A 25,029-nucleotide genomic window follows, 5' to 3' on the forward strand; every position below is an offset into this window, starting at 1 on the left:
AATTAGCGAATATGACGAATGTATTCGTCATATTCCACAAAACGAATATAACTAATGTATTCTGCATCTTCGTTTTAGCTACCTATTCATCAACTTCGCTAATTCTAGCAATCATATAGGAAAGTTTACTATAGAGACAGCTAAGTTTAATTCGGTATGCGATTATATCCTTTTTTTTATAAATAGAATAATTATAATATTATCAGGTATTATAATTATTCTATATATTATTTTTTTTTAAAAGCAGTCATATAGTCGCATAGCGAATTAAACTTAGCTGTCTCTATAGTAAACTTTCCTATATGATTGCTAGAATTAGCGAAGTTGACAAATAGGTAGCTAAAACGAAGATGCAGAATACTTCGTTATCTTCGTTTTGTGGAATATAACGAATATATTCGTCATATTCGCTAATTCTACCAAGCCAACCATAGTAAACCAGGTCCAAGTTGAAATCGCAATGCGATTAATATAACTCGAAGTAATCGCATGGCGATTTCAACATCCGTCTCCCATTGACTTTCAGTCCCCTATTAATATACCATCAGATCGGAGTTTTCTCCAATCCGATGGTATATTTTAACTTGAAGCGTCCCCATCACCATGGGAACGCCTCTATGTTAGAATATACCATCAGATTTGAGTTACATGTGAAACTCAGATCCGACAGTATAATTTAACACAGAGGCGTTCCCATGGTGATGGGGACGCTTCAAGTTAGAATATACTGAGAACTGTGTACATGACTGCCCCCTGCTGCCTGGCAGGTGCTGCCAGGCAGCAGACCCCCCCCCCCCCCCCCCCCCCTGTATTTAAATCATTGGTGGCCAGTGCGGCCCCCCCCCCCTCCCTCCCTCCCCAGTATTAAATGTGACCAGTGCAGCCCCCCTCCCTCTATATTTATTGGTGGCCATTGCGGATTCCCAGTATTAAATTAGACCAGTGCGGCCTCCCCTCTTCCCCCGTCCTAATTAAAATCATCCCCCCCCCCCCCCCATCATTGGTGGCAGCGGAGAGTTCAGATCGGAGTCCCAGTTTAATCGCTGGGGCTCCGATCGGTTACCATGGCAGCCAAGACGCTATTGCAGTCTTGGCTGCCATGGTTACTTAGCAATTTCGATTTTAACTTAGCACTGCTATATTCCATATTAGGCTAGAATTAAATATAGCAGTGCTAAGTTAAAATCGAAATTTGATTATTATAACTTGAAATAATCGAATTGCGATTTCAACGTAATTCTCAAATCCGACAGTACATTCTAGTATATGGAGACGTTCCCATGGTGACGGGGACGCTCCATGAGCACGGAAGTCGGCAGAAGCGGCAACGGGCACTGACTGGAGCAGCCAGGAATCCAAAGGACAGGCAAGAACAACTTTAGGGAAGTGGGGAAAAAAAAATATATAACAATAAAAATAAAAAAAATGAATATTCGAAATATCAGATTTATATCACTATATTCGAAATATCCGCGAAAAAAATTCGATATTTGAATATTCGTGCTCAACACTAGTTATCATATACCAGATACAGGTAATAAAGGGAAGGACTGTATACATGGATCTGCCCCCTGTTATCATATATCAGATACAGGTAATACAGGGAAGGACTGTATACATGGATCTGCCCCCTGTTATCATATATCAGATACAGGTAATACAGGGAAGGACTGTATACATGGATCTGCCCCCTGTTATCATATATCAGATACAGGTAATACAGGGAAGGACTGTATACATGGATCTGCCCCCTGTTATCATATATCAGATACAGGTAATACAGGGAAGGACTGTATACATGGATCTGCCCCCTGTTATCATATATCAGATACAGGTAATACAGGGAAGGACTGTATACATGGATCTGCCCCCTGTTATCATATATCAGATACAGGTAACACAGGGAAGGACTGTATACATGGATCTGCCCCCTGTTATTACAGGCCGGTTACAAAGTAACATAGGGGAGGATGGTACATATTGATCTGTACACACTGATCTGATACTGCATGCTGGATACAAGGTAACATAGGGCGGACAGAACACATTGATCTGCCCCGTTACTACAGGCCGCATACAGTGTTAAATGGGGAAGGACTGTACACAATGATCTGATACACTGCTCCCTGTTACTACATGCCAGACACAGAAACCTAGGGAGGGACTGTACACAACGATCTGACATACTGCTGCCTGTTATTACATGCCAGATACAGGGTAACACTGGGACGGACTGTACACACTGAAAAGGACACAAGACCATGAAATTCAGCTTATTGTCACGTAGTGTTTAATACAATGCAAGCAGAAAATGAAATCCCTGTTACGCACGTCATTTTAGCCAACAAGGGAAAAATCCTTCCTGACTGCAAACATGCCATCTAATACAGATTAGTTATTTTTACCTGAAAGACTTCAAATGACAAATGAGCCATCACCACGTGTAATGGGAGAAAGTTCCACATCACCACTCCTAATGGTAGAAAGTGCCATAGTGTGGCTGCTCTTGGGGTGAAGGCCAGTCTTTCTGCTGCAGGAGGCAGCGGACCCTCTATGGGAAGGGCACGAGACACCTACTGAGCTTCAGAAGAGTTCAAGAGGGGCCTGGAAATATTTCTGGAGTGTAATAATATTACTGATTATAGTTACTAGAGAGGGGTCGTTGATCCAGGGAGTTATTCTGATTGCCTGATTGGCATCAGGAAGGAATTTTTTCCCTAAAATGAGAAAAATTGGCTTCTGAGGGTTCATGAGGGTTTTTTACATTCCTCTGGATCAACTTTGCAGGATAACAGGCTGAACTGGATGGACAGATGTCTTTACCTTATAGACTACACTACGTTACTACGTCATACAATTATCCCCTACCCAAAGCATAAGAGCCTTACTAGCAGGGGTCCGACTGCTGGGGCCCTCATTGACCACAACTAGGGCCCTGTGTTCCCCAAGGTGAGTGGAGCAGTAGTTACACATGAGCGCTGCTGCTCCACTCAAATGGGGGAATGTAGGCCCTTGTTCTTGTGATGGTAGACGGGCCCTCAAACCCTCCGTGGATCACTTTTAACCTATCCTGTGGGTAGGAAGGGGGGGGGGGGAAGCGTTTTTTCTGGGATTTCCCTTTACCAAGACGGGGCAGGTCTCGAATAATCTCCATACTGAGCCTCTGACAGACCAAGCAAGGACTACCCCACAAAACAATTTCGGAGACCTTGAATTTCCTCTTAGACCAGATTGTGATGGCCACACCGAATTCCACCTGTAAACATATATGGACATCTATAGGAAATCCTGGTGCGTCTGTATTTTTCTGAATCTGTCCACAATGAAAACAGCCAAGAATTGTATATGCTGCAAGTTTCTATGCACCAAGGACTATTGTTGATCCGCGAGGTGGGGCCACCTGTATAGTCATTGATTTTCCTGTTTTTCAGTGATGGTTGTGATTACATCACCTACAGGTGGGACGTGCTGCCCCTGGTATTGTACGAGGAACAGAAAGAATGCTGTTCTTTACGATGCTGTCACGGTGACACTAATTGGCCTGGCTTCACAGAGCCTTGGGGAATCTCCCTTCCTGTCATGTATGAAGAGTTTATCAGCTTTCTGCGTGTTCATACTGCCCACTAGTGGCCACTAGTGAAACTGCCTGAAACATGACATCATTTGTGACTTAATTAAAATGGGGCTGTCCAGTTTCAGTAAGAAACTAGTCAACAATGGGGAACAGCCTACAATAAAGAACAGAGCAATACATATCTAGCAGATCCAGCGCCGCCACTCCGTCTGTTTACCCAGATGCAGGGATGACATCACGGGAATGCTGAAGTGATGACATCCTGTCGACAACACGTGACTACTGCAGTCAATCTCTGGCCTCAGTGATAGAGTGAAGAGGCCAGTGATTGGCTGTAAGAGATGAGTGTTTCCGACGTGATGTCATTGCTGCAGCCGGCTAACAAAGCCTGGCAGGGAGAAAAGGAATGGCGGCGCTGGATCTGCTGGCTAAGTAGTGTCCTATTCTGGACTGCAGGTTAATCCCCAGCATTGTCTGATTTCTTACTCAAACCGGACATCCCATGTAACCTCGGGATTGTAGATTGTTAAAAAAAAAAAAAAAAAAAAAGGTTTTCCAAGATTTTAATACTGATGACCTCTTGATCGGTGGGGGTCCAACACCAGGGACCCCTGCGGATTAGCTGATTGAGAAGGCAGCGGCCCTCGCAGTCGCACCACTGCCTTCTCACAGCTTGTCCTAGGATGGTGACGACACCTTCATTGGTCACGTGGCCTAGGGGCAGCTCAGCCCTATTCCAATGAATGAGGCAGAGTGCGATACCAAGCACAGTCGTATACATTGTATGGCATTGTGCTTGGTAAACTGATAAACTCACAGGAGCGCCAGTGCCTTCTCAAACAGCTGGCAGCAGGGTTCCCGGGTGTCGGACCCCCACGATCAGATACTGATGACCTATTCAGAGGGCAGGTCATCAGTAGTAAAACCTCGTAAAACCCCTTTAATGGCTTCTACAGTTGATTATATCACAATTTCTGACCTCAAGAGCTACGGACTGGTAAAGTTACACATCTCAGGACCTTGTCGCTCCGGTGACATATGCCAATGTACGGGCAAACAGGATCATAGACTCCCATAGAATTTTTTTTACTGTATGCTATTGTATAGTGTAGCCTACTATGCTATTACACAGAAACAAAAAGGTATCCTGTTGAACCTGAACCTTCTTTTGGCATGAAAAAGCAGTATGTACGAATCCGCCAAAGTGCTGAAAACGCATGGATGCATTTGTAAAATGCAGTTCACATAAGAGTGCACAGAACTTCAGACAACTGACCTGTACCCCAGGATAACTGCTTACCCACCTACCTCGGGGGCAACCAACTTCGAACTCCTGTTGAACTACACCTCCCAGCATGCCCTCACTGGTCTGATTAAACAGAGTCAACTACGGTAATCCTCTACAGAAGGACCAGAGGGCTGCACGGGATGGATCTTGCTACTTCCTCAGTCCTGTAGACCGCTTATAAGCCGCTCGCTGTGATTTCTATATCACTCCTCTCTCTTAATCCACTTACTGTAATCGCATATTCGCCCTCTAGCGCCGAGATGCTGCCAGGGTGGAAATTTACTGTTATTCATTTGCACCTTTGATCTGTTATCCTGAAGGTGGGAGACACGCTTTACAAAAACTTAAATCTCTTGCTCCACCGGAGGCTGCCGGAGGCGGGGGATTCTGCTATAAGCCACACAGTGAGACGACCTTATGGGATTCACTAAATACGGAGCAGTGGTTGCTGGCTGCATGGCTTCACGCCACTTAGTAAATACAAGATGACATTACAAGTGTAGCAAGAGAGGGAGAGATGCAATATCTAGCGCACTGAGAGCACCGGGTATTACAGGCAAGGTGTACTGGACTCCGTTTCTTTCCTTCTCTTATGTATAATGAATTATCCATTGCTCATATAGCACAGTGCTATACACATATACTAATCACTCCCATCATCCCATCCTTAGGAGCTCACAATCTAACCTGCCTCTAACACACACGCACTGAGGACGATCATCAGACATCTACCTATACAATACAACAAACTAGTGATCGACCAATTATCGGTTTTACCGATATTATCGGCCGATATTCAGGATTTTGAAAGTTATCAGTATCGGCATCCATTTTGCCGATAACAAATCGGGAACACGGATCGCACTGCTGTCAGCGCGATCCGTGTTCCCTCAGCAGCACAGGGGAGAAGGAAGCAGTGTCTCCCTCCCCCTTGTGCCGCTGCCACCAATGAGAGGAGAGAGGAGAAAAGGAGGGGAGGGGCTGTGGTCACTGCGCCACCAATGATGTTGACTCACTCGTTCATTCAAATTCAACAGGAGGCGGGAGCTGGCTGCAGAATCACATAGCCGGCTCCTGACCTCTATGACAAGTAGCTGCGATCCGCGGTAGTTAAACCCTCAGGTGCCGCACCTGAGGGGTTAACTGCCGCGGATCGCGGCTACCGCTCCTAGAGGTCGGGTGCGGCTATATGATTCTGCAGCCAGCACCGGCCTCCTGTATATGAATTAATGAGAGAGTCATCTTCATAGGTGGTGCAGCGCCCCCCCCCCCCCCCCCCCCCCCAGTATTAAAAACACTGGTGGCGCAGTGCGCCCCCCCCCACCCAAGCCCCCCAGTATCAATCATTGGTGGCAGTGGCCACAGGGTCCCCTCCTCATTGGTGGTGCAGTGGAAGCTTCTGATCAGAGCCCCAGCAGTGGAAGCCTGGGGCTCTGATCAGTTACCATGGCAGCCAGGACGCTATTGAAGCCCTGGCTGCTATAGTCAGCTCCATGCTGCTGTGTGCACAGAGCAGCAGGGACAGTGTGAGGTCCTATTCACCCTGATAGAGATCTATCAGAGTGAATAGGACAAGGGTTCTAGTCCCTAAGGGGGATAAATGTTAAAAAAAAAAAAAAAAAAAAAGTAAAAAAAAAAAAAGTAAAAAAAAAAAAAAATCCAAACACCAAAATATTAAGTATAAATGAAAAAAATATTTACAAAAAAAAATAAAAAATACATGTTAACAATAAACATGTTCATTTTCAGCAGATTTGGGTAGGAATTATTTGTTTTTTCAAAAGTGAAAATGCACAGAATATCGGTATAAATTATCGGCTTGAACGTTCACAGATTATCGGCTCTAAAAAAATCAATATCGGTCGATCACTACAACAAACCCTTACCTGAATACAGCCGAAGTCTACGTTCTCGTAGTGGAAGTGAGCGCACTCTGCCAATTTTGGGAAGTGCCCCTTGGTGAAGGATATTCTGCTTGGAGGAGAAAATTAAGGAAGGAGAATAAGTGATGTCTCCTGCACTCATAAAGCAAAGGTCCCTAGAAAAGGGAGACTACATCCTGGAACTGGGAAAAGCTCTAAAAAGGGGGGATTTATCATGAGGGGAGGTTTTGAAGCCAGTTTTGCTAGAGTCTGAGATGGCCTTATTTGCGTCAATTCATCAAAAGCTCAGCGCATCGCCCATGTAAGCCACTACAAGTGTGTAATACTGCAGAATGCACCCTCATGGGACTTGTCCTTGCTGTTATTCCATATATTCAATAGCCATCTCGTCCAATTTAGCACTATTGCCTTTAAAAACTTTTACAACATTAAAAGCGTTTTCTGAGATTTTTATACTTACCGTATGTCCGTCTTCTCTGGATAGGTCAACAGTATTTGATCGGTGGGGGTGGGCGTGCAAGATTCGGGTTTGAGTTATCTAAGAATTCCGTTATGGATTCAGATACCACGGACTATAAGTTATGGTCCATGGTAGCGGAATCCATAACGGAATTCTTAGATAACCCGAACCTTGCACGCCGAACTTGAAAACACAAGTTGGCTTATCCCTAGTCACCAGTATAAAAATCTCAGAAAACCCCCTTAACATTAAATTTCAGTTTCCTCAGACTCATACACTTCTACAGGGTCTTGAAAAAGTATTCATACTCCTCCATTTTCCATGTCACACCCACAAACTTAAATGTACTTAAATGTACTTTATTGGGATTTTATGTGATAAATCAACACGAAGTAGCAAGTATGTGTGAAGTATGTGTGAAGTGAAAAGAAAATGATGGTTTTCTAAATTTTTAATATATAAAAATCTGGAAAGTGTGGCATGCATTTGTATTCAGCCCCCCGTACTCCGATCCAGTGTGACCAATTGCCTTCAGAAGACACCTATTTATTAGAGTCCACCTGTGTATAATTTATTCTCCATATAACTAGAGCTGTTCTGTCAAGGCCTCAGAGATTTGTTAGAAAACATTAGTGATAAAACAGCATAATGAAAACCAAGGAACACACCAGACAGGTTAGGGATAAAGTTGTGGATAAGTGCAAAGCAGGGTTGGGTTATAAAAAAGTAACCCAAGCTCTGAACATCTCATGGAGCAATGTTCAATCCAACATCCAAAAATTTAAGGAGAATGGCAGAACTGCAAACCTACCAAGACATGATCTTTCACACCTGCGTTAGGTGTGGATCCGTCTGGTATCTGCACAGACTGATCCGCACCTATAATGCAAACGCTTGTATCCGTTCAGAACGGATCAGTTTGCATTATTTTTTTTTTTTTTTTTAAGTCTAAGTCAAAACGGATCCATCCTGACTTACATTGAAAGTCAATAGGGGACGGATCCGTTTTCAACTGCACCATATTGTGTCAGTGAAAACGGATCCGTCCCCATCGACTTACATTGTAAGTCAGGACGGATCCGTTTGGCTCCGCATCGCCAGGCGGACACCAAAACGCTGCAAACAGCGTTTTGGTGTCCGCATCCAGAGCGGAATGGAGGCGGAACGGAGCCAAACTGATGCATTCTGAACAGATCCTTATCCATTCAGAATGCATTGGGGCTGAACTGATCCGTTTTGAACAGTTTGCGAGATCCCCGAAACGGAACTCACAAACGGAATTTAAAACACCAGTGTAAAAAGTAGCCTAACCTGACAGCCCAGGCAAGGAGAGCAATAATTAGAGAAGCAGCCAAGAGGCCCATGGTCACTGGAGGAGATGCAGAGATCCACAGATCAGGTTACTCCACAAATCTGGCCCTTATGAAAAAGTGGCAAGAAGGAAGCCATTTTTGAAAGCAAGCCATAAGTCCCGTTTGCAGTTTGCCACAAGCCATGTAGGGGACACAGCAAACATATGGCAGGTGCTCTGGTCAGATGAAACCAAAGTTCAACTTTTTGGCTTAAATGCAAAACGCTTTGTGTGGCGGAAAATTAACACTGCACATCATCCAGAACACACTATCCCTGCTATGAAACATGGTAATTTCAGCATAATGCCGTGTAATGCTTTTCTTCAGCAGGGACAGGGAAGCTGGTCAGAGTTGATGGGAAGATGTATGGAGCAAAACACAGGGCAATCTTGGAGGAAAACCTGGTGGAGGCTGCAAAAGACTTGGGACTGGGGCAGAGGTTAATCTTCCAGCTGGACAACGATCCTAAACATACAGCCAGAGCTACTATGGAATGGTTCAGATCAAAGCATATTCATGTGTTAGAATGGCCCAGTCAAAGTCCAGACCTAAATCCCATTGAGAATCTGTGGCAAGACTTTGAAACTGCTGTTCACAGACGCTCTCCATCCAATCTGACTGAGCTTGAGCCTTTTTGCAAAGACGAATGGGCATAAAATTTCAGCCTCTAGATGTGCAAAGCTGGTAGACATACCCCAAAAGACTTGCAGCTGTAATTGCAGCGAAAGGTTGTCCTACAAAGTACTGACTCAGGGGAGGGGGGGAGGTTGAATACAAATGCACGCCACTTTTCAGATTTTTCATTAAAAATTGTGAAAACCATGTATCATTTTCTTTTCACTTCACACATACTTGCTACTTTGTCTTGGTCGATCACATAAAATCCCAATAAAATACATTTAAGTTTGTGGGGGTAACGTGAAAAAAAATATGGAAAGTTCAAGGGGTACGAATTATTTTTTATGGCAGTATAAATGTTGCTGATACATACACCATACCATAGAGCAGTGTTTCCCAACCAGTGTGCCTCAAGCTGTTGCAAAACTACAACTCCCAGCATGCCCGGACAGCCTTTGGCTGTGCGGGCATGCTGGGAGTTGTAGTTTTGCAACAGCTGGAGGCACACTGGTTGGGAAACACTGCCATAGAGAACCTAAGGCTACTTTCACACTTGTCATGCGGACAGACGGATCCGTCTTGTACATTTTTATCATTCCGGTATTCTGAATGCCAGATCCGGTGCTAATACGTTCCTAAGGGGAAAAATGCCGGCTTTCAGGCAAGTCTTCAGTTTTTTTCGCCGGAGAGAAAACCGTAGCATGCTGCGGTTTTCTCTTTTGCCTGATCAGTCAAAACGACTGAACTGAAGACATCCTGATGCAAACTGAACGGATTACTCTCCATTCAGAATGCATGGGGATAAAACTGATCAGTTCTTTTCCGGTATTGAGCCCCTGTGACGGAACTCTATGCCGGAAAAGAAAAACGCAAGTGTGAAAGTAGCCTAAGGAGGAAGAGATGACACGTAACTCACTTTTTGACGTTCTTGACTTTCATGCTTGCGGTGTGACTGCAGGATCTCATTGGGAGCTCTGTGGCAATGGGAATCTCTCCAGGAACTGGAATATCAGCCCCTCGTGCCTGCCAGAAAGAAGAAACCGTCCTATTAGAAACAACTGTGCCGCAAACTACTTAATAACACGTAATTAACAGACAAGCACTTGTGGTTTTGGAAAAGTGCCTGCAGCGGGAGAGTGTGAAGCCGAGAAGGGCCCACTGCCCGTCACTTGACAAACCTAAAAGGCAACAACACAAGAATACAAGATGCAGATCATAATGTATTATAAATCATAAAGGTAACAAGAACTATGAAGCAAAATCTATGAGCACAGGTTATAAAACGCAAGGCATTCCCCCACCAGGTATGTATATGCTATGTGCAGGACCACTGACAACACCTTGGGCCAGATTTATCATTACTCACTTTCACATATGGCTAAAGTCAGTTTTAGCCAAGTCAGATTTATGATCGGCCCTTTAAGACTGTAATAAATGTGGTTTGACGGTAGCAGTTTATTTGTCAGTAAGCAGCTTTAGAAAAGTCGCACGTTTTTACGAAAAAGTCGCATGTTCTATTAAAAAGTCTCATAAGATAAGCATGGTCCTCACTGGCGTGAAATTGCGCATTTTTTTGCGACTTTTTAAATAGTCCCAATAGTAAATCTGTCTAGAGATTAATTTCCATAAGAAAACACGCCCACTTTCAGAAAACTGGCGAGCATAGTGCAGCGCAGAAAAAAGTCGCAAATTTGTGCGCAGTTTAAGCGTTTGCGCATTTTTTTGCGACTTTTTCACTCCATTATTCTGACTTGAGCTAATGATAAATCTGGCCCCTTATGTTCTCCTTTCATCCCAGATCACAATAGAGCAACTCAGAAACATGCATCACTTAGCTTCTACGAGTTCTCTTTTCATATTGTTTTTCATTATATTTGAATTATTTTTATTTATATAGCGCAAACCTATTCCGCAGCACTTTACAGATATTATCGGATGGTCCTCTATGAGGTTCGCTGTGAGTTTGCTCAGTTCACTCCTATGTTTGTATATTTCCATCAGATTAATGCTAATCCATCAAATAATAAAATAGAAACCCAACAAGAGCCTTTATACGGCCTGGGGTGGGTCGATTTGCGATCCGAAATACATTAGAACAGATCCATTACAAATGGAAACCATGACTTGTGTGTCTAGGTTTGAGAACAAATCACAACCTGACATGTATTGTCCTATCCATCTAAAAACAGGCATGCTCATCCTGCGGCCCCCCGGCTGTTGCAAAACTACACCTCCCAGCATGCCCAAACAACCTACAGCTATCCGCCTACAGCAGAGTATCGTGGGAGTTGGAGTTTTACAACAGTTGAAGGGCTGCAGGTTGAGCATGCCTGATCTAAAAGATCAGATCAGCAGCAGCCAATGAGATTCATCCTTACAGTTAAAAGACTGCGGTAAATATCCAGTTAGTTGCCATTAGCTGCCAGCAGGGGGCAGCAGAGCACCACTCACATCTGTTAGGGTGCAGGTTATAGCTGGAAGCTTCTAATAACCGGTTATATAGCAGAATGTTGGCATCTACTCCACACGATCACTGCATACTAGAGATCACAGATCAAAATGTGGTGTATCTGGACTGCGAGAGGCCTGCTGTCAGTGTGCACCAGGGATGTGAGAAGCGCAGACACCCTGAAAGCCCAGGACCACTGGAGGTTTCACAGGTGTGAAGTATCTCAGGCTGGACACTTCAAAGACATCACGCATCTGGTAAGATGCCCTGGAAGAAGCCAAAAGGGCGAAACCCTGGGTCGGGCAAATGCAAGGCGTGCTCTGTGTTATATGACGTTTTATTGAAGAGCTTTCATCTTTGTCCATCTCTAAAGTCCTCCAAGATGCTACTTGAGCTTTGGATGCAGAAGCAAAGAATGGAGTCCGGCACACATTGCTAATGCCGCGGCTCCACCGGTGTAACACTTTATAATAAACCTACTTCGGGTGTTAACTTCTTATGGTTTCCGATAGTGGGGATGCTGAGCGCAGCGACTTTGATCATTGCAGGGTGGACATTAGGAAGATTTTTACACCTATGCTTTTTATTATCAGCCAGCTCCATCTACACTCAATATTTAATCTCTTTAGGAGATTGCCTAAAAATTAGCATTTAGGTTACATGCACACGACCGTATGAGTCTTGCGGTCCGCAAAAAAAAATAAAAAATACCGGATGAACTCTGTATGCAATCCGTTTTTTATTTTTTTGGTGGATCCATTGTAAGGCTACTTTCACACCTGCGTTAGGTGCGGATCCGTCTGGTATCTGCACAGACGGATCCGCACCTATAATGCAAACGCTTAGATCCGTTCAGAACGGATCCGTTTGCATTACCATGAACAAAAAAAATAAATATAAATTATATATATATATATATATAATTTTTTTTATTTTTTTTTAGTTCATGATAATGCAAACGGATCCGTTTTGACTTTACATTGAAAGTCAATGGGGGACGGATCAGTTTGAAAATTGAGCCATATGGTGTCATCTTCAAACGGATCCGCCTCCATTGATTTACATTGTAAGTCTGGACGGATCCGTTTGCCTCCGCACGGCCAGGCGGACACCCGAACGCTGCAAGCTGCGTTCAGGTGTCCGTCTGCTGAGCGGAGCGGAGGACAAACGGTGCCAGACTGATGCATTCTGAGCGGATCCGCATCCACTCAGAATGCATTAGGACTGGACGGATCAGTTCGGGGCCGCTTGTGAGAGCCTTCAAACGGAACTCACAAGCGGAGCCCCGAACGCTAGTGTGAAAGTAGCCTAACAATGCCTAAAACGGACAAGAATAGGACTTTTTTTTTCTTTTTTCGGGGCTACGGAACGGACATACTGATGCGGACAGCACACGGTGTAACTTTTAGGGTAACTGCACAGGGGTGCAGGTTTCAAAACAGAAACCCCCAAACAGATTTTCGTGTGCATTTCTCTACATTTCTGCACCAAAATCTGCATGTGTTACTTGCTGTTTTTGGTGCAGATTTGATGAAGTTTTGCTCTGTTCTCTCCAGCAAATCCTCACAAATGATCGAAATGCTGCAGATTTCTAAAACCATACAGCAGGTGAATTTACGCACGGAAGAAAGAAGCAAAGTCTACGCGAGATTAGTCAAATCTCATTCACTTTGCTAGTACTGTAATACACCGTGGTTTTATCACGAATTTCATCAACGACACGGACGTGTGACTAAGGCCTGATGGTGAGGAAATCAATATGAGAGCAGCAGAACTTGTCCACCATCATGTCCATTAGTCAGGTCTGGATAGACGGGAGTGAGATGACTTGAGGAGGCCTGTGTTCTGGGAGTCACTACGGTGCATTCAAAGGGAACCAGTCACGTTGCCCATGCAGTATACCTGTGGGCAGCACGGTATAGAGCAGGAAGAGCTGAGCAGACAGATATAGATTCATTAGAATTTGTATGTTGGTCAGGTAACCCCTGCTCGTTCTTGCCTTTCTGGCAGTCCTACTAAGTGACAGCCATCTTTGTATGTACACTGATACAGGGCAAGCTGTCAATCACTGATGGGACCGCCTACTGGACTCCTAAACAAACTTAATACATTATACTGAATCTTTTCCCACAAAACTATACATCAATCTGCTCAGCGCCTCCTGCTCTATAACCTGCTGCTTAGAGATCAGGCACCATGTTGAATGTGGCAGGTTCGCCTTAAGGCCTATGCGTTGTGCAGCAAAGCAGTGAAAAGGCCTTTGTATTCATCATGACGGCACTGATCGTAGAGCTGGTGACCCTGTGGAAACACACTACCCCAGAGGCTTTGATGTAACTCCGCAGTGTCTGAAGTCTCACGCACAAAGCAAATTTACTACACAGCAAACCACATCAAACTGAACAAGAGAGGGAAATGCGAAGAACAGGAGCCTCCATTGTGCAGGCCACAGCAGAACCAAGACCAAGAGCAGGTCCAGAGCCTCAGAGGGGCCACCAGCCCCACAGGCCAGAGACCTGATATAAGATATTACTCACATATATGGATGTCACTGTCTATGGGAGGTGTAACTCTACGGGGTCTTCACAAGAGGAGCGGCTAATATCAGTCACGTCTTATTACAGTACAGTTATAAGAGGAGCGGCTGATATCAGTCACGTCTTATTACAGTACAGTTATAAGAGGAGCGGCTAATATCAGTCACGTTATTACAGTACAGTTACAAGAGGAGCGGCAGATATCAGTCACATGTTATTACAGTACAGTTATAAGAGGAGCGGCTGATATCAGTCACATGTTATTACAGTACAGTTACAAAAAGAGCTGCTTCTATCAGTCACATCTGATTACAGTATAGTATTAGAAGAGAGGCTGATATCAGTCATATTACAGTACAGTTATAAGAGGAGCGGCTGATATCAGTCACATGTTATTACAGTACAGTTACAAAAGGAGCGGCTTATATCAGTCACTAGAGATGAGTGAATTTCATGTTATGAAATTCGTTCACGCTTCATTTGGTGGTAAAAGCAGAATTGCGTTATGGATTCCGTTACCACGGACCATAACGCAATTCTATGACAAAATGCCTTTAGAGGCATTCCGTCATAATAGAAGTCTATGTGCTGCAAAACGGATCTGTTCCGTTTCCGTTACGCAGGGGAGTCCTCTCCTGCATAACTTAAACGGGACAGATCCATTTTGCAGCCCATAGACTTCTTTTATGACGGAATGAATAACGGAAGGCCCCTAAAGGCATTCCGTTATGCTATCCGTCATAGAATTGCATTATGGTCCGTGGTAACAGAATCCATAACGCAATTCACCTTTTACCACCAAACGACGCGTGAACGAATTTCAAAATATGAAATTTGCTCATCTTTATCAGTCACATCTGATTACAATGCAGTTATAAGAGGAGCGGCTGATATCAGACACATCTTATTACAGTACAGTTATAAGAGGAGCAGCTGATATCAGTCACGTCTTATTACAGTACAGTTATAAGAGGAGCAGCTGATATCAGTCACGTCTTATTACAGTACAGTTATAAAAGAAGAGGCTGATATCAGTCACACATGTGAATGTAAAGGTGTCCGGAAGTTCTCAGCATTGCAGATATGGGGCATAAATCACATCACTCACATCATGCAGAACACCATATCAGTCTCACCCAGTATGAAATGGTGTACCCTGGAAGCAACGGACTGACTCTTGTACATGGATAGCAGATGCTGACATGCACTAATGGTGCCCTATCCACACACACACCACCACCAGTAATGCTGCATCTGTGTCTGGGGTCTTTGGGGGTTCCTGAGGTGAATGGATGCAGAGTGAATGAGTCAGTTATATTAATAGGATACAGCCCTGAAACTCAGAGGATCTTGAGACATTTCTCAATGATGAAGTCAGGGAAGGATCTCAAGGTCAGATTCTGTCTGATGTTTTCTACAATTGGGACAGACAAGATACATCTCTGCACGAGACAATGACAAGAATCAGACATCAATGAAATCAACAACAAAAAATTAGGCATCTAAAATGTGGCTAGAGGGCTTCCAGATCTGCTCAGTCACTCATGCCACAGGGGCCACAATATCATGAAGCACATGAACAGAAGTCTCTGCATCATTATCAAGATGATCTGGGAGATGTACCTCATTAGTGGAGGCTTCATGAATTTCTTCTTAGGGACACATATATACCTTTATGTTACCATATAGAGTTCTTCATGTACAGTAACACAATCCGTGATCTGCAGCCTATGTTACCAAGCAGACATGGCCCAGAGCGGACTCTATACAATCATGGCCCTCAAACTGTAGACCTCACATGTCCCCAGCGTCATTGTAAGCAGTTCCCGATGCCAATAAAAACGTATGTAAACTCCATGTGTGTCAAATTTAGCTTTATCACCCTGTAATACAAAAGAATCCCCTGCCCCACCTACCAATAAATCACACATCAAACCACAAAGGACGGGGGAGCTGCCAGAGGACATACCCGCTCCAAGGACACAGGAACGAAACCCAACCAGAACTACTAATCATATATGACCCTAATACCTACATTATAGTCTACATGTAGAACACTACAACCCTCAACATGACTGACTAGAGGATCGTTTTATCAGACTGAACAGAAGAAACTTTAAAACCATTGACTGGAGGGGGATATATTGGGCAGCAGGTGAACAGTCAATGCATAAGGATGATATGCTGGAAGCAGGAAAAATGGGCAAATGTAAGGGGCTACACGTGACGGTTGGATGGCAGGGTCAAAGCATTTAGAAAAAGACTGGTCTTGTGGGGCGTTCCATGTACACAGAGGTTAGTACTAGGGATGAGCGAATCGACTTCTGAAGCCGATTCGCATAAAACTTCGGTCCAATACTGTACGGAGCGATCGCTCCATACAGTATAAGGGTCCATTCACACGTCCATAAAATGGGTCCGCATCCATTCCGCAATTTTGCAGAACAGGTGCGAACCCATTCATTTTCAATGGGGCCGGAATGTGCTGTCCACATCCGCACTTGCGGATCCACAAAAAAATAAAAAAATATAGAACATGTCCTATTCTTGTCCGCAATTGCGGACAAGAAAAGGCATTTTCTATGAGAGTGCCGGCGATGTGCGGTCCGCAAAATGCGGAACGCACATTGTCGGTGTCCCTGTTTTGCGGATCCGCAAAACACATACGGACGTGTGAATGGACCCTTAGAATGTACTGGCTCAGATGAGGCAAAGTTATTACTTTGCGAAGTCTCGCGTGACTTCGCGTAATAAGTTTATAGATAAATTTTTACTGTAAAAAACATTTCCCGAACCAGAGTAAAAAGAATCTATGAAGTTATTACGCCAAGTCACGCGAGACTTCGGCTCATCTGAGCCAATACATTCTAATACCGCAGGGAGCGTTCGCTCCGTACAGTAATGGACCGAAGTATTATGCGAATCAACTTCGGATGTTTCATCCGAAGTCGATTCACTCATCCCTAGTAGTACCTACCTAAAGTGGTTTAAGGAAGGACAACTGGTGAAGTGGAGACATCGCCATGGGTGCCCTCTACTCATTGCGGCCCATGCTGAGGATAGCCTGTCTGATCCCACAGAGCACCGATTGTTACTACTGGCAATGACAGAACGGTGTCAGAGCGCACGGGGCACTGCAGCTCGCTGCATATGGGGCTCTATAGCTGTAGACAGGTTAGATGTGCTCGTGGTGGCCCCTGCCCTCCACATAAAACACCTACCATGGGTACGAGTCAGGATGGGATGAAGGCGAGGTGGCAGTGTGATGCTCTGGCCAATATTTTCTTGGGAAACCTAGGGTCCTGGCATTAAAGGGGTTTTCCAAAATATTTAACTGATGGACTATACTATGGAAAGGTCATCAGTATCTAATCGGTGGGTGTCCGACACCCGGAACTGATAAGCATGACGTCACTGGCCTAGGAAAAGCTGCAAGAATGATGCATTGCTACTGCAAGCACCGATGCCTTCTCAATCAGCTGATTGGCAGGGGTCCCGGGTGTCGGACTCCCACAGATCAGATACTGATAACTTATCCAGAGGATAGGTACTCAGTAAAAACATCTTGGAAAACCTCTTTAATGTGGAGGATACTTTGTCATGTACCACGTACCTAAAGATTGTTTCAGACCAAGCACACCCCTTTATGGAAGCACTATTCCCTAATGGAAATGGTCCCTTTCAGAAGGATTTAAAAAAAAAAAATTATCAGAAATGGTTTGAGGAACATTGATTCAAGAGTAGTGTTGAGCGAACTTCTGTTTTAAAGTTTGGCGTCTGAAGTTCGGCTTCCGGTTAGCGGAGAATCCCGATATGGATTCCGAATTCCGTTGTGGTCCGTGGTAGCGGAATCAATAATGGCCGATTATTGATTCCGCTACCACGGACCACAACGGAATTCGGAATCCATATCGGGATTCTCCGCTAACCGGAAGCCGAACTTTAGACGCCGAACTTAAAACAGAAGTTCGCTCAACACTATTCAAGAGGTATTGACTTGGCCTCCAAATTCCCCAGATCTCAGTCCGATCACGCATCAGTGGGATGTTCTGGAAAAACGAGCCTGATCCATGGAGGTGCCCGCTCGCAACTTATAGGGCTTTAATAACGATTTGCTGTGAATATCTTGGTGGCAGATTCCATAGGACTCCTTCAGAAGTCTTGTGGTGTCAATGCTCATGGTGTCAGGACTGATTTGGGGGCGACAGATGGACTTACATCACTTTATAGTATACAACCACTAACATGTACTATCCACTGTATACAATCAATCACACTCTACACATGGAATACTGCAACCCCCATCATGCAATAACGCAGATCTATTAAAGGGAATCTACAGGCAGCATGTTATAGAGCATGGATAGCTCAACACAAAATATTTATTAATAAAATTTTATTTTATTTTTGGGGGGGGGGGGGGGGGGAATCAGTAAAGTTTGTGATTTCATTTAAATCTCAAATCTCAGCTCTTGAGTAGGACCACCTGCATGACTCCCAGTCATAGAGGGAAGACTGTCCGTCACTGATAGGACCGCCTCCTGGACTTAAAAAAAAAAAAAAAAAACGTTTTACTGAAAGACTGCTTGCAGATGGGCGTAGAGATCTGTCAGTATTCTGGCTCAGGATCCGGATGATGTACCATGAGTATAGTCATCAGGATTGCTTCAGGATTTCCATGCGGATTTCTTCCTTCCTTCATTATGCACTGCACAGACTGTATTTGGAGACTAATCTGCACAAAACTCGGACATGCTGCGGATTTCAAACACTGACGGAAACGATACGCCCATGTGAATAGCTCCATTTATTAACATTAGCAGATTCTGGGACATAAAATCCGGACTATATACGAATTGCTAATAGGCTCGTCTGAATGCGGCCAAGTACACGTTTTACAGAATTTTTAACCATAAAACTACAAATCAATCTGCTCCGCTCCTCCTGCTCTGCTGCCTGCAGATTGCATATTGGACACCTTCATGCTGCAGCTCTGAACTGGGAAGTTGGACACATGCAAATGATGGGAGACGGAGAACAAAGTGTAACCAGCAGTACCCGCCGAAGGTGTACACGGGACATGAAAAGACACCATCATCTGTCTCTGTGCTACGTTCGACACCGATCTTTCCTTGACCCCGTATATTCAGTCTCTCGTCGGCTCAGGTCGCCCTGATCCATTCCCGCCTCGATCACTGTAACTCAATATTAATTGGCCACCACCTCACCAGACTCTCCCCTCTCTAATTTATCCTTAATGCAGAAGCCAGGGTCACCAATCTGTCCAACCACTACTCTGATGCCTCCGCTCTGTGCCAGTCATTGCACTGGTTGCCCCTAGCCTATAGAATCCAATGTAAACTGCTCGTTCTCACCCACAAAGCACTTCACAGTGCTGCCCCCCTGGGGTGTGTGTGGGGAAGGGGACAGGCCGGCAGGCTCATCTCATTTATCATTTTCAAGGCCTGTTTTAGGCCAAGAAAATGGTCTAAATTTAAGCCAGCAAGGAAGCTGGCGTAGATTTAGACTGGCGGTGGATGCGCCAAAGCTATGTAGAGGCTGGAGCCTGTTCATAACTTAGGCGGATCCACCGCCAGCACAAGGGGCTATTAAGACCGGCGTATAAAACGCCAGTCCTAGTAAGTGACCCCCAAAATGTATCATCAGTCAGGAATTGCACCTGACCATTATGAGAGTGAATGTTCTGGTGGAGGAGTCGGACAGTGAGGAATATGGCAGCCTTATACATGGCTGCTTACTGGAGTAGTGAGATGGAAACGCAGCAGAACGCAGAAGACGACACTGGTCACAGATTCCATGATTAAAGGAGCTGTCTCACTTCAGAAAGTGGTATGTATCATGAAGAGAAAGTTAATACAATTAATGCACTTACTAATATATTGTTATTGTCTATTTTACTTCCTTTGCTGGGTGGATTCATTTTTCCCTTCACATTATACACTGCTCGTTTCCATGGTTACGACCACCCTGCAATAATCCAGCAGTGGTGGCTGTGCTTGCAAACCATAGTAAAAAGCGCAGGCCTTTCTGGTGGCAGAGACCACAGGAGTGAGCATAGACCAGTGCTTTAACCTGCAATGTGCAAGCATGACCACCACTGATGGATTGTAGGGTGGTCGAAACCATGGAAACGAGCAGTGTATAATGCGATGGAAAAATGAATCCAGCCAGCAAAGGAAGCAAAATGGATAATAACAGTACATTAGTAAGTGCCTTGCATTAACTTTCTCTACATGATAAATGCCACTTGCTGAAGTGAGACAGCTCCTTTAAACATGTGACAACGAATGAGACGAAAGAGGATGCAGAAGACAACGGGAGCCCATTGGGAGTACCAAGGTGCCACACCAGAATCACTAGAGCACAGGGACTGGCAGAGTGCAATGTCCCGGATCAACGAGTACCCACCAAAAAATAACCAACCTAAGGGTCAGAGACCCTTAGGTCGTGACCTCTGTGCTGTGAGGTAAAGTCTGCACTAAGCAGATGTCAAGCGAGAACTTCAGCACCTGGAGCTCCACAGAAAACTTCTGGGGTCTCCTCACATACGTTATACATGCCAATAGGGTAAAATGACACTCAGAACTTAGAGCACCATGGACCTGGTACAGGAGCCTGAATGGGAACCACTTAGAGGGGTTCTCCAGGAGTCAAATACTGATGTCCTATCCCAAGGTTGTCTGCATACCTTGCAGATTATGTACATTTTTTCTGTGCAGATTCTCATGCGGAAAAAACTGAGCATAATACAGTACCAGCAAAGTGAATGAGATTCGACAAAACTCATGTCTACACTTTTTCTTCCGTGCGGATTCAGAAATCCACGGCATGTCAATTCTTTGTGTGATGTTTTGTGCCGATTTCACCCTTGCAATGCAAGACTAAGATCTGCAGAAAATCCGCACCAATAACCACAAGTAACATGGTTTTTATTGGTGCAGAAAAGCACTGAAATTCGCACTTTAGACTGTGCCTATTTTTCTGTATCAGGTACAGGTAACCTAAGGATGGAATTATCGTGCAATCTCGATCCAGAGGAAGGAAAAGCCTTGATACGATAAAGACAATTCTGGTAATGAAGAATAACTCCCTGGATCAACGACCCCTCTCTAGTAGCTATAGCCTGTAATATTATTACACTCCAGAAACACATCCAGGCCCCTCTTGAATTCCTTTATTGTACTCACCATCACCACCTCCTCAGGCAGAGAGTTCCATAGTCTCACTGCTCTTACCGGAAAGAATCCTCTTCTATGTTTGTGTAGAAACCTTCTTTCCTCCAGACGCAGAGGATGTCCCCTCGTCACAGTCCTGGCAGTCCATAGCAGAGCTTTAGTCCTCCACTGAAGCTCTGCTATGTCTGTCTTGTGCACTCGGTACTCTCCACAATATATTATGTATGGTTAAACTAGTGATTTGTAAAGTGGCAGGACTATGTTCTCATCACGGACATCTATGCCCCTATTGATGCAACCTATTATCGTATTGGCCTTGGGAGCAGCTGCCTGACACTGGTTGCTACAGTTAAAGGGGTTTTCCAAGATATTTTTATTGATGACATCCTCGGGATAGGTCATCAATATCATATTGGCTGTGGTCCGACATCCGGCACCCCACCGATCAGCTGGTTGAAGAGAAGGTCACGCAGCCTTCCCTTCATCATTTACTTGCTCACCGTTGACATCGCAGCAGTCAGCAGCTGTAACTACAAGCCGTCCCCATTCACCTCCGTAGGACGGCTCCTTCCTATTCAAGTGTATACTACAGAGCCGGCCTGGACACCTGCTCACCGCTGCACTGTCGACAGCGGGCAGGTAAACAATGAAAGGAAGGATAGGTCATTGAATTGTGGTGCAATGCCTCTCCTAGATAATTCATGAATATATTAAAGAGAATAGGGTCCAATACTGACCCCTGTGGTGCCCCACTAGTGACTAGTGGCCATAAACGTTTGATAAATGGGAGCCCAACCTCCAGGAATCCCGAAAACCAGCATAATAAAAGGGTGCAAGCTCTGCAAAGGCCTCGTCCCCCTCCTCGTTTACACAGGTACAGCCTGGCAATTTTCAACCTCATTAAAAAAAAGGAAAATTTGCTTATAATTTACTTTACCTTGATTTTTACTTTCTTCTACAAAACATCAAAAGCAAGCGTGAAAAGTGCAGTTGATTGCAGCCATTTTGTCTACAGTGCATTGGCCCTTTGCAGTCACACAGCTTGGCTTCGTGCAAGAATATATTAAAGAAGGGTTTTCTCAGTATTTCGGACATGTTGGTACTGTCAGAAACCGCATCAGAAAGTGGCAAATACGATGAAACACATGGACATAATAGGTAATATGGGCTCCCACAACGCACCGATTTCTGCCAGTAGGACTGTGAATGCAGCTCTACGTGTGACTGGAGTAGAAGATATGATGCAATCAATACAAGTCAAGGAATGCGTTTACAAAAGATGGTAAAATATTCTCTTGAGCAGGGCTATGGTTTAAAAGCCATGGAAAGATATGCAAGAGCAAGTTAGGACAGGAATGTGGTACGAGGGAGAACTAATCTAAAATCCGCCAAAAAAACAACTCTACAGTCCGGACAGCTGGACGGCGCAGAGCGCGAGAAAGAAATAACTCAACTTCACCTACAGTCACCCAGAGAAGTGGAAAGGTCCACACAGGAGCGACGTGTACATGGCGGTAAGAGGCGGCTGCCAGCCACTCGCTACTAAGACTAAAGGTGGCGACAGGAAGGGACGGTCTGGGGAAAGTCTCAGGGACAGAACGAGTGACAATACAAACACTGCTACATACACAGAGGACCTACAATGTATCACAGGAAGCAAAATGGGGCAGATTTGCTACTGCTCAGGCCTTAGGCATCATGCACACAACCGTAAGCATTTTGCAGTCCGCAAACCGTGGAGCCACAAAATACGGACGTGGTCCATGTGCATGCCGCATCCGCATTTTGACTTCCACGTGCTTCCCGCATCCGTATGTCAGTTCTGCAAAAGACAGATTATATCCTATATACGTCTCGGCAAAACGCGGATGGCAAACAAACTGCTTCCATATTCGGTTTGCAGACCGCATGTGCATGAGGCTTTATTTAGTCTATCAGCAGCTTTTTTTTTTTTCTCGCTAGCCTAAAGGGTGGTCTAAGGGTGCATTCCCACGACCGTAAGTGTTTTGCGGTCCGCAAAACACTGATACCGGCCGTGTGCATTCCACATTTTGCGGACCGCACATGGCCGGCGCTATATAGAAAATGCCTATGTGGACAAGAATAGGACATGCTCCATAGTTTTTGCGGGGCCGCGGAACAGAACGGATGCGGACGGTGTGCTGTCCCCATCTACTGCGGCCCCATTTAAATGATGCGGATCCATTTATACGGTCGTGTGAATGCACCCTTAGTTGCAGATAGAACAGTGTTCACCAAAATTGTGCCAAATGGTTGGTACAAACATCTGTCACAAGGTAAGCCGACTAATATGTGGTAGAAACATAGACTAGACAGTGTAAAGGTGCGCCAGATTTATCATCCAGCATCAGCCACTGTGATCAATCCGGCACAATTTTAGATGTCTAAAATCTTGAGAGTATTAGTAAGGGAAGATTCACCTCACATTAATCTGAGATCCATTATGTTAGAAGGGAGAAAAAGTCCTTCATGGAGGACTTTTCCTCCAGTCAAAAATAACGGATCTCAGACAGAAATGGATAAAACGGATGCAAAATGAGCACAACGGAGGCTCAAAATAAAGGATGCATTTTGTTTTTCGGTTTTCTTTTCTTCAGACGGATCAGAAGAACGGAAAACGAATCAGTGATGTGAATCTACCCTAAACCTGCACCCATGTTTTAAAAAGTAATACAATGTACCACAACAAGGTTTTACAGGCAACAACGAGGTATGAAAAAGAGAGTTACAATGTATAACAACCAGGAGAGAGGAGCGAAAACGTATCACAAGCAGCGACAATATTCTCTAAAATAATCCCAGCAATGGCCCAGATTTACTAATGTGTCTGCACCAAATTGCAGTCTTGATAAGTGGTGCAAATTGGAGCATCCAGGGCAGGGATCAGCAACCTTCAGCACTCCAGCCGCTGTGAAACTACAACTCCCAGCATGCAAACATGCTCAGCAGTTCTTATAACTCCTATAAAAGTAAATGGAGCACTCTGGGAATTGTAGTATTGGAACACCTGGAATGTCGGAAGTTGCTGATCCCTGATCTAGGGTTTCTACATTTTTTTGCGGATCTATTGTTACAATGCCTATGCTTGTCCGCAAAACGGACACTAGAACATGTTCTATATTTTTTGCAGGCTACGGAATGGACATACAGATGCGGAAAGCAAACTGTGTGCTGTCCGCATTGTTTGCGGACCCGTTGAAATGAATGGGTCCTCATCCAATCCGCAAAAAAAAAAAAACGTAACGGACACGGAAACAAAATACGTTTGTGTGCATGTAGCCTGGTACAGAGTGAGAGAAAAGGGTCTGTCCCTGCACCAGAGTCATCATCCATTCTGAGCCGGTGATAAATCTGGTGCAGGTCTAGACAGCGGTCTAAGCTCAAGTTATCTTTAGGATTAATAAATCTGAGCTAATGTTCCAACCTTGGATCCATGTATCATATTTCAAGGAAACTCGCATAAAAGAAGATAAATTTGTCAAGGTCGCAAGCCCCTCCCCTTCACCACACCCCCTTCTCAGGAAAGTAGCGAGGACAGGGTAGAAACGGCAATTGCGCCTACAATTAGGTGCAAATGGCGTTCAAAAAGTAGTGTGAGTGGAGTGATACAACAATGTATTAAAAACAGTTACAATATATTACAAGCAGATC

At 44.6% G+C, this 25,029-nt stretch overlaps 1 protein-coding gene across 5 annotated transcripts in view; it reads right to left on the reverse strand.

Annotated features, from left to right (window-relative positions):
• ARHGAP32 (Rho GTPase activating protein 32) overlaps positions 1-25,029 on the reverse strand; it is a 241,496-nt gene that overhangs the window by 84,034 nt on the left and 132,433 nt on the right. For 3 of the 5 annotated variants that reach the window (XM_040431909.1, XM_040431892.1, XM_040431876.1), the window contains 2 exons: positions 10,092-10,198; positions 6,749-6,836 (listed from right to left, as the gene is read on the reverse strand). In XM_040431909.1, the coding sequence (XP_040287843.1) occupies positions 6,749-6,836; positions 10,092-10,198 (195 nt within the window). The remainder of the gene's footprint in view (positions 1-6,748; positions 6,837-10,091; positions 10,199-25,029) is intronic. The other 2 variants (XM_040431900.1, XM_040431882.1) reach the window with 1 other exon arrangement.

Source organism: Bufo bufo, chromosome 1 (genome assembly GCF_905171765.1).
Source record: "Bufo bufo chromosome 1, aBufBuf1.1, whole genome shotgun sequence".
NCBI lineage: Eukaryota > Metazoa > Chordata > Amphibia > Anura > Bufonidae > Bufo > Bufo bufo.